General features: G+C 35.0%; 3 protein-coding genes across 9 annotated transcripts; 2 read left to right on the forward strand and 1 right to left on the reverse strand.

The window, feature by feature from the left end:
- Window positions 1-766: 766 nt before the first annotated feature.
- On the forward strand, window positions 767-5117 carry LOC124219583 (lipid scramblase CLPTM1L). Its single transcript, XM_046627324.2, has 9 exons — window positions 767-912; window positions 1381-1637; window positions 2146-2260; window positions 2602-2819; window positions 2908-3193; window positions 3265-3453; window positions 3603-3811; window positions 3972-4223; window positions 4372-5117. Exons 2-9 carry the CDS (start codon window positions 1384-1386, stop codon window positions 4463-4465), a joined length of 1617 nt encoding a protein of 538 aa, XP_046483280.1. The 5' UTR covers window positions 767-912; window positions 1381-1383; the 3' UTR covers window positions 4466-5117.
- Window positions 5118-5206: 89 nt separating this feature from the next.
- Window positions 5207-13356, forward strand: LOC124219498 (rifampicin phosphotransferase-like). 5 transcript variants are annotated; one of them, XM_069135876.1, is made up of 20 exons: window positions 5207-5558; window positions 6337-6496; window positions 6584-6723; window positions 6844-6982; window positions 7057-7240; window positions 7362-7472; window positions 7527-7751; window positions 7988-8115; window positions 8271-8399; window positions 8476-8684; window positions 8760-8905; window positions 9090-9371; window positions 9573-9723; window positions 9824-10381; window positions 10472-10774; window positions 10952-11341; window positions 11440-11765; window positions 11832-11916; window positions 12063-12363; window positions 12765-13356. In XM_069135876.1, the coding sequence occupies exons 2-20, from the start codon at window positions 6364-6366 to the stop codon at window positions 12824-12826; spliced, it is 4002 nt and encodes a 1333-aa protein (XP_068991977.1). In that variant the 5' UTR covers window positions 5207-5558; window positions 6337-6363; the 3' UTR covers window positions 12827-13356. The 5 variants fall into 5 exon arrangements, with proteins under 5 accessions (XP_068991977.1, XP_046483115.1, XP_046483104.1 ...); XM_046627159.2 differs by lacking the exon at window positions 5207-5558 and adding an exon at window positions 5788-6212; XM_046627148.2 differs by lacking the exon at window positions 5207-5558 and adding an exon at window positions 5788-6103.
- On the reverse strand, window positions 9116-17297 carry Sec5 (secretory 5). Of its 3 annotated transcripts, XM_046627230.2 has the most exons (12): window positions 16969-17294; window positions 16552-16852; window positions 16281-16476; window positions 15651-16152; window positions 15206-15510; window positions 14728-14912; window positions 14528-14642; window positions 14181-14456; window positions 13772-14098; window positions 13506-13690; window positions 13171-13375; window positions 9116-12342 (listed from the first exon to the last, which is right to left on the reverse strand). In XM_046627230.2, the coding sequence occupies exons 1-11, from the start codon at window positions 17075-17077 to the stop codon at window positions 13189-13191; spliced, it is 2688 nt and encodes an 895-aa protein (XP_046483186.1). In that variant the 5' UTR covers window positions 17078-17294; the 3' UTR covers window positions 9116-12342; window positions 13171-13188. The 3 variants fall into 3 exon arrangements, with proteins under 3 accessions (XP_046483186.1, XP_046483173.1, XP_046483195.1); XM_046627217.2 differs by lacking the exon at window positions 9116-12342 and having other exon boundaries at window positions 12657-13375; XM_046627239.2 differs by lacking the exons at window positions 9116-12342; window positions 13171-13375 and having other exon boundaries at window positions 13572-13709; window positions 16969-17297.
- Window positions 17298-17388: the final 91 nt, after the last annotated feature.

Consider the following 17388-nt stretch of genomic DNA (forward strand, 5'->3'; position numbering starts at 1 on the left):
GATTCATTTATACAGTTTTAAGGAGTTCAATAAGTTTTAATTGAACAACGTGTTGTTTTGCTTTAGAAATTTATTACATTAAAGAATTTTTATTCATAAAGTAGTCGTTATTCCACTGTCATATTTAGGTGTATATTATACATACAGTTATGTAGAGAGTTTTCCTATTTAGATATATTCGTACTACCTGCAGTGTATGTACCAACTATACATATATTACGTTGTTGATTATAAGTTCTGGTTATGTTTATAAATATATTGATTATAAAACCACAAATTTCTTTTTCCAACTAACTAGTATATATGTATATGTTGAATAACGTGTGCATAGATAATAATTTTTGGGTATTAAATGTATGGGTTTCACTATACTCGCCAAATACTTTTTGCCTTCAGCTAAATATAGAAAATCCTCTAATCATAAAATCGTGTGTGTGATATCAAGACTTGATTGTTTCTTCATTTCTTTTGTTAATGTTGACCTGTCGCACTGTTGAAATAAAAAAAGACATAGTGTAAAATAAATTACCATGTTGTAAATGTCAAAAACCTTATTACATGAATGTTATACATTACATTTAAAAACTTACAATTAGTTGCTATTTCTGAAGTTTATTAAGTTGACAATCCGTACGGGAGTTTTGATTTAACAGGTATAAAATAAGAAAAAATGCAAATTTTTAACAATCGCAACAGACCGTAGTACTGATAAAATTATTTACAAAAAGAACAGAATTGAAACTCGTCGGACGGACGGTCGCATGTCGTGCCAACATGGCACAGCTGTCGGCAGGTTTCTTATGTTGACATCGGTTTGTAAGGAATAACGATGAAATAGGATCCAGCACGCAATATACATGAACCAAATCTATTGCAGGTCATTGTTAACTTACGTCATTTAAATACAACTAGGTGAGTAGCCGTTGTGCACCAAAAGATTGTTATTAAGTAGGAATGAAATTTTCAGGTTAAGTTTGTAAACAGAACGGTAGGTGAAAAGTCTCAAAATGCTGATTTTCAATAAGTTAAAAATTAATAAACGAAGCAATTATCTTTTTCTGATCTCTATATGCTTTCTGTATTGTTACTGTAAAATCGGGTTCACCTGGCGCGTTTTTCAAAACCGTAGACGAAAGTCGACGTGCCTTATTTTGTGCAATATTTTGAAACTAGGACCAACATCGGTATTTAAAATAAAACAGTTCTTGTTTAACCGATGAGCCCAAGATTAAGATTCTCGAGATGCCAGTTCAAAATAAAACAATCGATGCAGTAATATCTGGGTAAAATTGATCAATTTCTATTTCCAAAGTCAAGCTTTCGCTCCATCTTATGTTCTGAAGTTTACTTCCAGTGGTATTAATATAAATTGTTTTTCAGAAAATGAAATCACCATCTTTAAGCTTACTGCTCTCTGGAGTCTTCTTAGGGTACATAGCTTACTCTATTTACACACTTTCGTTGTTATTTGTACCGCCTCCATGCGTCAAGGGTGAAACCTGTCTCACCTCACTTTTGCATACCAAGCCAAAGCTGGGGCTTCATATGTATGTCTCGACGATGAGCCGTCCTCTCCAAAAAGAACTTATTCATGTATATTCTGAAGGGATATTTGATTACTCGTATGCACATGATATGTGAGTATAGAATAGGCTGGCTCAAACTTTGGAGAGTAACATTTTGATTATCCTTTTATTCTAATCGATGAGATTTATTACCGAGTAAAACATTAGTTCTGCATAATTAAATGGTCAAAACTTGCGATAGTCAGTATGTACGACATTCGGGTATTTCAATGGCATACATATTATACTATGATCATTTCGTAATGAGTTTATCACATAGCATGAATTTTTCATGCTTAACCCATTTTTACGTGCGTAATATTTTAATTAGTATGTATGATAAGACGGCTATTTTTACAATTTAACATTGTTATTCAGGATAGCTTCAATTTTATGTATTCACTACAAGTTTTGTAATTGTCTTGTCCTTGCTCTTATCATGTCAATTGGATAATTTGAATTCACTTATGTCCAAGTTGTATGTTTGAGGGTAAGAATTTGTTTGATGACATATTGCGTAGATTACAATAATATAAAAAAAAAGCAGTTTAAATCGATATTAACACGTAAAATATTGCAGGCAAGTAACATTGCCAATACCCCGCAAAACTCGAGAAAATGGAACGCTATTTCTACATCTACTTATAACACCACATACTGTAAAACATGGTGGCACATACAACGAAGTTATCAAGGCAAGTAAATTATAGCTTGAATCATAGCTGATGTTGAGGTGTACAAACCGATGTGAAAATGTTGCAGAGTAAAATTGAGAATACTTATTAAGTGAAAACTAGCTGTCTGAATTAGAAGTCAAATGCTCTCACGTTGATCAAAACAAGGCGGCAAATTTTGAGACCAGATTTTTTTTATACCTTATGAAAAGCTATTACTTTCATAAAATCTTTAATGTACAGCTGCATTGTGTTATTCCTGTATTTGATATAAATCGGTTGCGATTTGAGTCACCTTATTATTCATATAAATAATCGCTAGAAACATCATATCTTATTTCATCGGTTCTCTTGTATTTCAGGATCCAACAACAGTTTATACTAGGATAAAAATGACTCAGTATGTAGTACCTGAAATCGCAGCTTTCAATTTATTGGGCGATGAAAAATCTAAGAAAAATACAGAGCGCTTAATGAAACCTGTTTCGCATTTAAAAAGCCAAGTTACTTTCACAATGATAACAGACAATATAAAATTGCCTGCACACAACTTACCATTAGAACTTGCAAGGGACATAAGGTGTGACGTGTTATCATTACAAATTATGCCGGTTAGCCTCCCTTCATACATCACTAAAATAAAAGTTATATTGTACAACTTTTTACAGCATAACACGAGATGGAATGTACTTGCCAATCGTGAACTACGATTTTCTCCAAACTCGGCATAGAGATTTGGTGAAAATATCACCACAAAATGATACCATGAATGTTACTGTATTTTACACACCTATTTCAATTGGGAAATTGAGATTAATATTGCATGTAGAGGCTGCTATGCAGGGACTGAAAGGTCTGGGTTTTTCGGACAAAGACGTTGACGAAGTTAAGGGCATTTTTGCTGATACTAATGTGTACCTTCTAGGTGGAACAATTTTTATTGCTGCAGTACACGTAAGTTCATTTATTTGATTATATCGGTTGTTAGTTTGTCTCGCTGAAATTGATGTATTCCGTTTTTTCAGCTTTTATTCGACTTTCTTGCATTTAAAAATGACGTCAGTTTCTGGCGTGGCAAAAATAATTTAGCAGGGTTGAGTGTGCGAACTGTAGTTTGGCGAGCTTTTAGTCAAGCGGTCATATTCCTGTACCTTCTTGACGAACAATCGTCTATGCTTGTTCTTATTCCCGCTGGTATCGGTACAATCATTGAGGTAAATGCGTTTCTTGAATAAATTTGAGTAACAATATGTATATATTATACGTTTTTGGAGATGAAGAAAGTTTCCTTAAAAAAGTTTTTAGATTCTGAAATTTAAAGATACGGTGGTATGCTAATTGTTGCGGTGCACTATATTTACAGTTCTGGAAATCCAAAAAAATATTGAGGGCCGAATTTGTTACTGGCCAAGGCTGGTTACCACGAATTAAATTCGAAAAGATTGAATCCAGCTCTGCTGAAGAAAGAACACGTAAATTTGATGCTGAAAGTATGAAGTATCTGTCCTATCTTTTATATCCTTTAGTAACTGGTGGAGCAGTGTATTCATTACTGTACCAACCGCACAAAAGGTAAGATATAATTTGAAAGATTTGATCGATCCATAACATATTCAACGAGACACGTCTCAAATAGTTACTAATGAGATTTACTGCTCGTTGACTACTCATCAACGTTCTTTCGAAGTTTTTTTTTTTTCTTTCATTCTAATACGATGATAATTGATTCCAGCTGGTACTCGTGGAGCATAAATTCCTTGGTGAACGGCGTGTATGCCTTTGGCTTCCTCTTTATGCTTCCACAATTGTTTGTGAATTACAAGCTCAAGTCAGTTGCTCATTTACCATGGAGGGCATTTATGTATAAAGCATTTAACACTTTTATTGACGATATTTTTGCATTTATCATAACAATGCCGACTGCGCACAGAGTCGCGTGTTTCCGTGACGATGCTGTATTCTTAGTCTACCTCTACCAGAGATGGTAAGTTCCATACCAAGATTGGTTTTGTAGCTTTGGCTCCCTTATATTAATTTTTTCAATAAATTTAACATAATAATCCTCGATGACTTTTCATGTCATATAGTTGTGCACTACAGAAAAAGAAAATAATATTGTTAAAATTTTGTAGGCTTTATCCGGTTGACAAATCTCGTAGAGATGACGCAGTTTCAATTGATGAAACACCAATGGAGCATGCAATGTATGACAAGAAGAAAAATTAGTACAAATGTTGATCGTTAATTAAAGATATTATTAATTGTTTATTTATTATATTTCTTTAAATTCATTTTACTAACAATATGAAAAATTATATTACCACAATGTGATACTAAGATAAACTCTAGTGCACACTTGACATTCCGCGATTGTTCGAATCAGCAATATTATATTATGACATAGTTCTAATTTACATTTGTTGGTAACATATCGATTTTGTTGAGGAAATACATAGATATATATTTATTCTAAAACTTGACAAGTGGGGACTAAAAGTAAAGAAGGCTTTGATATTAATATGTACGTTAAGGTTGTGGTGAAGTGATTTTTAAACATCTAAAATAAGAAATTCCTTAAGGTTTCCATTACATAGATATAATGCTAGCTATCAATTTGCAACGCCGATAGTTATTTAGAGACCTAGTGACGGTGAGATAAAAAATTATCACCGTCTCATAGTTTCAAGACTTTACATAGGAAGTCTGGAAGTTTATCACAGTTTTAACTTAGCTGAAAATAATTAAGAATGTACAAGTTAGTGTGGTAGTTAAATGCAGGCCCATCATATGACATTACTTTATGGCCTTACTGCCGTATTAGAAATAACTGATTTGTAACCAACGTTAGTTGTCAGTTGAATAAATTGTTCCACAACGATTTTTAGATGCTCAAATACTTGTTACGGTAGAAGTAATAAAGTGATTAACTTGTTAATAAATATCTTATATAAAGGGTGAAAGCAACTGAAATTCTTTCAGAAGTTAACTTATCAACCTTATCAGTGATGCTTTTCAAGTAATAATCTGTGACGTAACAAACTGTCATCAGGTAAAAGATTCCATACACTTATATATCTTGCTTCCGAATGCTAATATCTATGTCGTTGATACGTGTCAGATTAGGAAGAAATTATATATCTTGAAAATTAACGATAATCAATTAAGTATATGTTTTTAAGCCTCTGACATCTTGATACTTCATATCTTGAGATATTGAGTTGAAGACCTTTGTAACGATAACAGCACCAGTTTTACACACTAATAACTAAGGCAAACGACCAGACACGTATGCTGAAATCAACTAATATCTAAATATCCTGTGAGTAAAGAAATACAGTACAATATTGTACATTATTTTATTGTGTTCCAGTTACCATATGCTGGAGAATACTTGATAAATCTGCTTCATAGAATTCTTTGATAATGATGCGCAAGGTGAAAGTTCAAGTCCGTCTTAACACTCAGTTCTTTTATTTCGTTGTTTGACATAGAAATTATTTCTCTGACGCAAAGACGTTTCAGAGAAAAGTGACTCATCTTTAAAGAATTGTTAGTTTATTAAGTCTTTTATAAACTCACGGAATACATAGTTTGTACCTTGTTTCTCGACCTTGCGTCTGTAAAGCATCATTAAGTTATGATGTTTATTCCATTTACCAGGAAAGCAAAGATACCATAGAATCTTGTAATTTTTTTCAAGGCCCAAAGACTAATAGCCACGTATTCCTATTGCCAGTTCTTCGCCATATCATAAAATAATCACATCGTCGTATTCGTTTTTTACAGCTGCCACAGTTTGCTAGTAAAACCTTGAAAACAAACATAGCCTTACTTCCAACTCAGTGGAATTTTCAACTGAAACTGGTGTATACTTGTGCTGATTAATAATAAAATTTCATATTTAAGTGACAGATTAACAATTTCAGTAAAATTACATGTCTGGATAGTACATGAAAAAATTCACTCGATGACGGTATACTTTAACATTGACATTGCGAAAGCATAGGAATTATCAGTACTGAATATACCACGTACCCCAAGTATTATCTCACAATTAATACCGCTGACCCAATACTAATTTCAATCATGTCATTTAGATTACATAGTACTGAAAGTGATGGAAAATGGACTGGATCACAGTCGCAATTCAAGTAGTTACAGTAACTATATTGCCTATATGGATTTACTTGTGGTTGAACAAGTCTGTTCAAAGGAAACTCGTTACAAATTCAATCATCAGCCACTACACAATCCCAGGTAACGTAAAACCGTCTTCCCTGGAGTTTTATTTCCGCAAATATATTTCCAATGATGTTGTCAAGTAATGTATTCTCATACTACCAGGATGGAATTTTCATTTGAAGCGATGTTGGGCTGAATATTGTATAAACGGTGCGATAAGGAAAAAAGCTACAATTAAGAAGAAATATGACATAGTAGTGCCAAAAGAACTGGAAGAACTTAGGAAATTAAGTGATGAAGATGTAAGTATGTTTACGGAATTATTATTATGCTGTGAAATAGTCATCATTTATTTGCTAATTTGTAATATTGAAGAAAAATTTTACCAGTTACTTTCACGGAATTTTTACTTCGAATTCCAGAGTTCAGATAGTATCCAATTTTATGGTATTGATCAGAAAGGGAATTTTGTATTCATAAGTTTGACACGGAGAAGACATCGAACTGCTGAACTAATACTTCAACTAAGTTTAGCTGATGGACGGATGTATCAACTTCCTAGTAAGTTTTCATCGATTCATTTCTACTTTTTTTTTTTACGTAGTAGCATAAAATGGCCAACGATGTGATTCCAGATCATCCAGACAGTGTAATCTTCAACAATGTGGATCGTGGATGGTCTGCTGTAGGATTAAAGATTACACCTCTGGAGCCATGGAGACGGTGGAGAATAACTTTCAATGGTTTATTGAGAAATGGGATCAAACGTAATTATCGCCAAAATGAAGGAAAAGTAGAACATGTTCGTTTCCATTTTATGTGAGTACGACATGTAATGTAATTTTATTTATAATTACATTTCAGATGAACAATTATTTAAAATAAGTAACACATCGAGATTGGTAAGCATTGACCTATGTCACCAATAAAAACGTTTCAGATACACTGCTAGTGCTCCGCCACTGTTATGGCCAAAAGATTGGAGTCCTGGTCTACAAGCAGATGCTCTGGCTAGAGAACCTTGGAAAAATCCTCAATGGATAAATATGATGTAAGACTGTTTCACACTGCGATAACATTACCTTTGACTCACTCAAATTTACAGCAAACTTAACAAGACCGGTGGATTTGACCAATGGGGAACTTTAGCTGGTCAATTAATTTTCGAAGATTCTTCAAGTACTGAATTGTATTTACGTGGGCTACGACAGAGGCGTTGGGGTGTGCACAAACCTGCACAACTACATAGAACTGTTGACATTGTCGGTGTAATGTATGACGGAGCAATGTATTGTTTGGGCGCAGATAGTTCTAAGGAAGGTTTAACACAGTGAGTGTAAACTTGACATAAGCAGTAGACAATTACACTATTACTAATATATTATTCTGGTCATATTGTAAATCTTGAGACTATCACTGATTTTTACACAACAGAATGTGACATTGAACATTCATAAACTAGTTTATTGATGTTTTTAATATTCTCAATTTGAATATAATTCAGTCTATCCAGAATTGTTTTCATAGATTTTATTGACTTTATCTTAATTATTCTTTATTTTTCAGTATGAAATTCGGACATATCAGACAAGCTAACGATATAGTATTCTCCATTGATCAGTTGGATTTTGATTTAGCTTCTTATGCTGAACAAAGAGAGAACATTCCCACTAGATATAAAGTCAATTTCCGAGGTGAGACTAATTTCACAATGTATTTGTTTATCACTATATGGATTTTTCATCTTCATGCACTACTTCTGCCATGGTTTTTACCGCTACTAGGAATAATGAATTTGTTTTTCTAAGCATTAAACATTTAACATCGCAAAATCATATTTGAAATCTAGCGGGTGGGAGGAAATATAGCACCGAAATTAATCGCATAATGGATTCTGGTGCCACTTTGTATGGTGGGCGTCCATGGGATTGGGAAGCTAGAGTTTTTAACACCGAAATAAAATTGAATAACGACACAGGTGATGTACTGTTTCTTAAAGACATAATGAAATAGGACCAAATATAATTATCATTATTAATGTATTTACGTTCTAGGGTACGGAATAGCATATTTGTGGTATAATTATAATGGCCCAAGCCCATTGAAACCAGTGGGAAAAATACCTCACCTCCTACCATCAAATTTGAAACCGGAAGTTGATTTATACACAGTTTCATTTAAGGACCGAATTTGTCAAAGCGAGACGGCCGTTGGTGGTAAAGGATCTTCGATAGCATTACTAACGTCTATCCCACATAAGGAGGTAGCTGCTTATGGCACTGATTTATTTGACAATATTTTGAAGTAACTAAATGAATCATTTATATAATTTTGACAGTTCATCGTACCTTTGGGATTTTGCATTACCACGGCTGCTCTAAATCTACAGATAGAGAAAAATGAACCATTGGCAAATGCTGTTACTTATGTTAAAAACGTTAGTGCGGGAATATTGAAGGCTGATTTAAAAGTAGCTTGCGAGAAGTAAGTGTAAAAGATATTAATACCCGTACATATTTTTCCTCTTACAGTCATATTTTTAGATTATCCTAAATATGCGGAATACATCAAATTTATATTATGTATGGTATTTGAAGGTCTGCAATTATTTTCATGGCTGACGCAGCATCACAGGTGTGCTCCACTTCATGTATCTTTACGTTTTCAGAGCTGTAGCACTTTTTGAACAAACCCCTATAATCGAACCAATTCAAGCATCAATAAGACAATCTGTCTCACATCTTGATTCTGATCTACAAACTGACTTGAAAATATCAGACAAGTTTGAAAGATTTGCAGTGAGATCTAGCGCTGTTGGAGAAGACAGTGAAGACACTTCGGCTGCAGGTCAAAATGCAACTTTCCTTGGATTGAAAGGCGTTGAAAATATCATTAAAGCAGTTGCAAAATGCTGGGGTAGTTTATATGCATATCAAAGTGTAGAATACAGGTATTTACAATTGACTGTGTTAACTTCTCTTTAAATGTTTACTTTATATTAATGTGTAATTTCGTTAACGAATGATGAAGTACAATGACTAGACTATTGTAAATTAGAAATGCATTCAAATATTAATAATGCACAAAACTTAGTAAATAAGATTCCTGCAAGTTTATCTGAATCTGTACTGTACCGAAACTAATTAATTAGGAGACAACGTGGTCAACCCATAAAGGCTGAAATGGGGGTTTGTGTCCAGCAAATGGTTAATGCTGAGACAGCTGGTGTAATGTTCACAAGACATCCAACTTCCGGAGACCCTAGAGAAATTCTCATAACAGCTAATTATGGCCTGGGAGAGGTGGGTACGCAAGCATCTACCTAGCAATAAGTTATACCAAATAATTTTTGGATAGATGTAATATCGTCTACTAAACTTCCTTCTTTATGACTTCTACCAGAGTGTTGTTTCTGCAATGATTGAGCCCGACACAGTAATTGTTAAGAGAAGTTTGAACAATGCTTTAGCAGTGAAAGACCTCAAGTTGGGAAAGAAAACTCACAAAGTTTCAATGACTTCGGACGAGGGCACGGTAACTGAGGAGCTCAAAGACTCTTACCATAACGAATTATGTATTTCGGAAGAAACTGCTTTGAAATTGAGCAAATTGGGCATACATTTGGAAGCATTGTTCGGCTCTGCACGTGATATTGAATGGGCTGTTGCACAGGGAAAAATATTCTTGCTGCAAGCACGCCCAGTTACAGCTTTGGATAACTGGTCTGATTTTGAAATAATCCATGAATTAGATTCACCAGTGCCTAGTGAAATTGATACTCTAGTATTTTCTAATGCTGGGGAAGTTTTTCCAGGAGCTACATCACCGCTGACATTGAGTACTGTTGTGCGATCAATAGACAGGGCGATCCTGCTTGATTCTAAGTTTAAACCGACTCATTGTTATTGTGAAACTTTCATTGGTATTACAGGAATGAGATGCTGCATTAATTATATGAATGTAAGTGTCCATAAAATACGATAACTCACAAATTTCAAATTTGTTAAACTTTCCATATGCATTAGAATTCTTACACATACTTTTATGCAGACAATATTGCGTGAAGTTGAGTCCAAAATATCTTTAAGCAATAAGATCATCGATATCGCAATTTGTGGTCATGAAGTAACAACCCCAGAGCTTCATGCTTGGGCTGTGAAAAGAAATGGAATTCAGGGAATAAAGAGTAAACTGAAGTTGTATAAAGCCATAATAAGAGATACTTGGGTCAATGGAAACATAGAACAACTGGCTAAGAAATTTCACGCAAACTTCAAGTTTGATGTTGAGTCCTACGTAAGGGCGGAACATCTTTATAAAGATCTCGATGATAGTTTAGAGAAATTGCTTCAGGTACCTATATTCTTATATTTAATCATTATTTACATACTCATAATTTCTACTACAGACATGTGTTCAATTATTGACCAAAAAATTAGAAAAAATTGTGAACGTCATAACTTTGCTGCTTGCTGCTTCCATCATCTAATATTTACAAAAAACTGCTACTTTGTGTTCTCTTTGATGTAGGCATCAATATATCACGCTCATACATCAAAAGTGAGTGTATTCTGTCAAATTGTTGCAATGTCAGTGTTGACAGAAGGTGCTCCAAATTTGAATATCAACCACTATTCAGATGTAGGCATATTCCTAAGTTCCTGTAGTGATGTAGTGAGTGCTCAAGTTCCCACAGCTCTACGTAACCTTGCTAATACAATAAGGAATGGTGAAAAAGCTGAAGAATTTGTTAAGCTAGATCCAAAAGAAGCTAGAGATTGGTTAACGCTGAATTGCACTGCAGCTGCAGTCATGTTTGATGATTTTTTGAAAGAACACGGATACAGGTGCATAAGAGAATTAGATTTGATGACTGAAACATGGGATATGAAGCCTGAGAAACTAATATCCTCACTTCAAGTAAGTCATAAATACAACGAGATTCTCAAAAAATATTACTTTCAACATAAGACTAAAATATTTTGATATTTATTTATTCTGTCACTGGCTAAAAACAGGCAGCCGTAGCATCATCAGGAGAGCCACCAGTATTTAAAGAATTAAGTGTAGCCGAAACTGTAGATCGATTACGCACGCCGAAAAGTCGAGTCACAAAAAAGATATTGGAGATGCTGATACCACTTAACAGGAGTGCCGTTAGTCGCAGAGAATTGACAAAAGCTGTTTTAGTTTCCACAGTCAATGCTTTGAGATTAGGATACCAAAAACTTGGTAGACTAATGGTCGAGGATGGCCAACTACCTGACATGAATTTGATATTCTTTCTTACCCATCAGGAAATTGGTCTGTTATTTATTAGTTCAAATCCAACATTAGTGCAAAAGTGAGTATTTTGCTTATTCATTACTGAGCATAAGGTTAATTTGAAAAACAAAAAATTGTTTTTTAGAGCGATAAGAAGACAAAGACTTTATCCTCACTGTGACAAAATTCAGTTTCCGGAAGTGAATAGAGGTGTATTAAAACCTATACTGGTAAGTGAAAAGTATTTCCTGTATAATATCAGTTCACAACAATTAAGAAGGTGGTATCCTCCAATTTTTTTTTGTAATGTCTAATCTGTACGTATATGGTAATCTTAACACGATTAAATATTTATAAAAATATTTGTTCTATTTAGGCAGAGCCCAGTACAAAAATTCGTGAGGGAGGTGCTCGGGTATCAGGAACACCAGTCGGTGGAGGGACAGTCCTAGGTCGTGCTTGCATTATCACTAATATAAATGATGCTGTACAACTGAAACCTGGTGATATATTAATAACACAGTGCACCGATATTGGTTGGAGTCCCTATTTTCCAATATTGGGTGGTGTGGTCACTGAACTTGGAGGTCTCATTAGTCATGGAGCTGTTGTAGCGAGAGAATATGGTTTACCGTGTATTGTTGGTGCTGAAGGAGCTACACAAAAATTTCGTACAGGTATGTATGAATCAAAACATCTACACAAAAACAAAAAGAATAGTAGTACACTTATTCAATTCGTAACTATCATTTTTAACAAAACCTGCAATAGCCCTTGTTTTATCCCTGATTTAAAAAGATATAAATATGTGAAATAAAGCAAGCTCTACATAAATATAATTTTGTGTTTGTGATGAAAAAAGCATGTTCCAAATTGTTTTCTCTGATATTTATTTGTGTTATTTTTCTTATTTTCGCTATGCAATATTAGTCGTATTTACAATATGTATTTATAACTCTGATCATAGTCAGTTATCGTGATGCTTAGTATTATTCATATTATCAGGTATAGACACTAAAACAAAACTTTACTGCTTCCTTTTTTTTTTGTAAACTATATTATCCACTCCTATTTACAGGTGATATAGTATTACTAACTGGAACTACCGGAATCTTGCAAGTCGTTGAAGAGACAACGTAAAGATTCATTTTTCGTGAGTGGAAATTGTATGTATGTACATAGTTTTACACCATCCTAATAATCTGCAAGTTTTTCTATGTATGGGAAGCTGTCGCATAGCAAACAAATGTATGTCTAACAGTTCTGTGTCTCTGTATTTTACAAAATATAAATAATTATACTACTATTTCAAACTGTTTGAAGAATCCATGAAATATATTGTGAATCGTGCACAATTTACTCAATAGTAAATCCCACTTGTACTTAATAGCACGTTATTTGTTTTGATAAGAAGGGATTATGCGGAGTCATGTAAGTTGGTAAAAAAATTTGTCAATCATATAAACTGAAGGAAAAGTGGTTACCAAATTTCCAAATGGAAGTTAAACTGTTGTCACACGATTTGGATCGGACCCCTTCAGAATAATGCCGTCTGCTGAATCGTCAGCAAGACATGCAAGTTGTAGGCGCATGGAGGAAGCTACTTTGCGCAATAGAGCGTCGATTTTTTGCGAGTCCTCTTTACAGACTGGTTCAGAAATCGCATCCAATGCTTCTTCGAAAAAGCTCCTGTAGGAAAAATGTTGTATTTTCATTATGCTTCAGATTTCTACCCAAGCGAATCAGTGCCACAAATTTATTTGAATCTGATACAAATAGGGCTTCGGTTGGGATTCAAAAAAGAAAGACCAAGATTTACCCAGCTCTCGGAGTAATATAAGAGTGGACAGCACTTGTCAGTAACGTAATATCGACTCTAGCTTGAACAGCTCCTGAAGGACTAAAATGAGTTACACAAGACATCAGCCGTGCTAATTCTTCAGCAACTGTTTCAACAATGTGTGATAAAACTCTCTTCAATAAACCTGGTGAAACCCGTCGTACCTGTTTCATGAAATTACAACTATAAAATGAATCCAAATTATCTGTAACTTTAATATTTTCACATGAAAACAACGTAAATACCTCTGCATGAACTGCGATCAGATTAGTCAAAGCCTCTTGTACGTAAGGCCTCACGTGTGAGGGCTCAATGTCCAAATGCCATTCTAGACCACCTAGGTACATACTTGGTTCTATGGTACCGACAAGGGGATCACAGCGTCGTTCCAAATATGCGTCTAATACGGCACTATCCAATGTATCCAATTGAGTCCAATCGGTATTCGAACTCATGGTTAAAGACAAGGGCGGATAACCATGCTGCTTCAGTGCATCATTAACATGTGGTATTATTGTATTCAGAGTATAACGAATGTTACTCAGTGATATTAGTAAACACTGCTCCCATGTCTGTAGAAAGTGTAATAATTCGGTTGGTAGCGTTTATTGAAAACAGTAACTATCAATGAAAATATTCAAAGTAAATTCTCACTGGCCCTTGTTGCTTGTCTCTAGTTCTATAGCCAACTGGAGAACCAATCAGTTGTGATACTGAGGATTCATCATCGTCCATAGCTTCTTCACTTCCACTGAAAGCCAGCTGTTGTAAGCATTTTGCAAAAGCAGTGAATAGTGTTTTTACTGCATTATGAAACAGAGTTTGATGACTAGTATGCGCTAGCAAAGGGAGTTCTCGAGGTCCACAAGCTATTACTGTTTCTCGAGCGAGTTTTGACACTTCCAGTACCATTTCTTCAAAAAGACCTGGCTATTCAAGGTAAATCAAACATAAATAAACTGAATATTTGTCTTGAAATATGTAGTGCCGGAGTGTATTACCAGTCGTGTTACTCCTCCGTGTTCATTCAGATATTCAATTTTCCATGTTTCCTTACGATGTAAGGCAGTTATTTTGTCTGCGGTTTGCTTGAACAATGCCACCAAGCACTGTAACCTGAATTGAACGCAAATGTTTTATTATTCACTTTAAATCATATTAATTCACATTTTGAAACTATCAAATACATTAGAATACCTACCTAAGATCAAATAAGTATTTGCCAAATATGTCTAAGGCCTCACTGGGTAAATCCAAATGAATTAAAGACGCATACGTTTGTCGGATACGTCTCAAGTTATGAAGAAGCCAAGATGCATCCAAGTTTGTCCCACAGGCTGTTTTCATTGCATCCACTGCATGTTGCATACTAGATAGAACCAGGCTCTAAAATATCGAAATAGTATATTATGGCACAATTATGTAAAATGTAGGCATGTGTTACATATGATACTTTTTTGACATAGTATATGTAGAATAATTCGATTTTAAGCACTACTATTAGTGCATAAAATGGCACTTTTCGATGCAGTGTGTAAAATCGAATTACATGCATACTATATGAAAAACCTTATATGGAACATTTTTTTTCTCAGCATTAAAATGAAAAAGTATACCAAGTATTAAGGTTTAAATTATAAAGTCAACAGCATTTCCTGAGTCATTATTTGAATACTCACTTTGAAGGGGATTTGTTTTTCTATATCAACAGTTACGTGTAATTGTCCTGTAAAATAACTCTGTCCTAAGCGCCATAAGTCTGGTAATTGCTCTGTGACTACATCACAAATAGCTTCAACACATAGAACCTGTGGCGGAACATTATTTTCCTCGTTTTGTTGCATTCTCAATTGTTTGACCGAGGTTGGCGTTAAGCCGTTTGACTTTGGGGTTTTACTCGAATCATCACCACCAGCGTTTTCAGATTCTAAATACTCGTTTATACAAGCTGTCACACTTTTTTCTAAATAATGAGCATGTGATGCTGAAATACAAACATACACCATTGCAGTACATCACAAAGAATTTCAACCTGTATAGAATACTAATGTACTTGACTGACCCGTGATGCCCTGGTTCATGAACTTTCCTATTGAAATTTCACATATATTTAATAATGCATACCTATCGCATCCCATGCTGGATCACCTTCAGCTGCGAGGTTTACTAAATTTCTTATGATCTTTTTCTGCTCATCCAAAGTGACCGGCATTTCTTCTAATTTTTTTCGGAGCACAGTTCTAAGTTTTCCAATTCTAACTTCAATTTCGTTTAATACTTTTTTAAAAACTTCCAACTCAGTATTACCAAATAGATTCTTCACTCTGGCATAATCATTGATTACCAACTCATAATTCCCTCCCTTTATATTCTTTTCAATGTTTACTGGCATACAGAACAAAAATCGGTAGCGTTGCATCAAAGATAAGGCATTCCTTGTCGCATCCGCTTTATCTCTTCGAGCCAAGACATCATGAAATAGTTTGTCAGCTTCAGCCATTGAATCTTTGATAGCTTTTTCAAGTTTCGCTGTTGGATCTTTGCCATTTTTTTGAACATCTGACTCAAACTGTTCCTTCAGTAGCATAATTGTATCTAATTGCTCCATCACCGAACCAACATTCGCCTATAAATAAATAAAAAGATCAACAAATTACTTGTTGGAGAAGAAAATTAAACAAAAGTGTAAATCAGAAGATCGAATGTTGAACGAATCAAAAAGTATCTGTGTGATGTGAAATTGTCCTGTTTCACCTTGAGAAAAGATAATTGGCCCTCTTTCTGTGAGTGAACTTTGCGTCTGAGATAAGCTAATCCTGCTTTAAGATCATCTAGGGTGGTAGCATGATGATGTTGTAATAAAAACCAGCCTGGGTGAAACTTCTCACTGGCCAATTCACCGCTACCATCGCCAAATAGCTCAATTAATTCATCCTCAGGAAATTTCTTACTGAAAACAATATATTCTGATTAGATCTTGCTTCGTTACTATTGCAGTAATCTTGAATGCAGAACATTTCCTAACTCATTTCCTTCGACGCTGAGTCCTAACGGATCCTCTTGCTGATAATTAGTAGGTGACAGAGCTCGTCTTCCCCATACCAAGCTCTGCATTGGTGCTTCTTCAACCCATACAGCAGATTCTTTCATGGGTCCAATGGTTTCGTGATAGCCACGAAATTGGACGGTCGAAGTACCCTGGCCTCCATTTCTTGTTGTGACTATAATATCACCTCGCCCTTTACCTGGTCCAGAGCGGGCGATGATTTTGTTTGGGGACTTCCATTCAGCTGACAAAAGACACTCGCATCCGCAGATGGTCAAACCTGTCATAGGATGATTTTTTGGAAAATGTACAGCATGTGTATACCGCGATTCAATTTTCAATAGTTGACTTTTACAATTAATGCCAATATTTTCAACAGTGACAGTTCAATCTAACCTATCAGGTCCTGCGCTTTTGCTCCTAAAAACTCGCCCCTCAACGTCACTCGCGTTCCTGGTGGTCCTTCCTTCGGCGATATCCCTGTAACTACTGGCGGTGGTCCCATATCTGCATTGAAAATAATTTCAGATGAATCAGACAATTGTCTCCAATCAATTCCTTATTTTGTGCTTATTTTTGTGGTCAAGATCAGGTTTATCTGTCAAACCGCCCCACGATTCCAGAATATGTCAGCTCGGGTTAGATTAGGTTGGTTAAAAGGTTAGACAAGTTGATGTCAGTGTCATGTCAGTGTCAAAGTGGTGTCAAATGTAATCAGAAATCCTCTTTTACCGATTTTAGTTTGAAATCTAGCGAGAGCCAGACGGGAGCATGAGAAGTTCCAGGAAATTCCACCAGGTAGCAGTTAGTAAACTT

Source organism: Neodiprion pinetum, chromosome 1 (genome assembly GCF_021155775.2).
Source record: "Neodiprion pinetum isolate iyNeoPine1 chromosome 1, iyNeoPine1.2, whole genome shotgun sequence".
Classification (NCBI taxonomy): domain Eukaryota; kingdom Metazoa; phylum Arthropoda; class Insecta; order Hymenoptera; family Diprionidae; genus Neodiprion; species Neodiprion pinetum.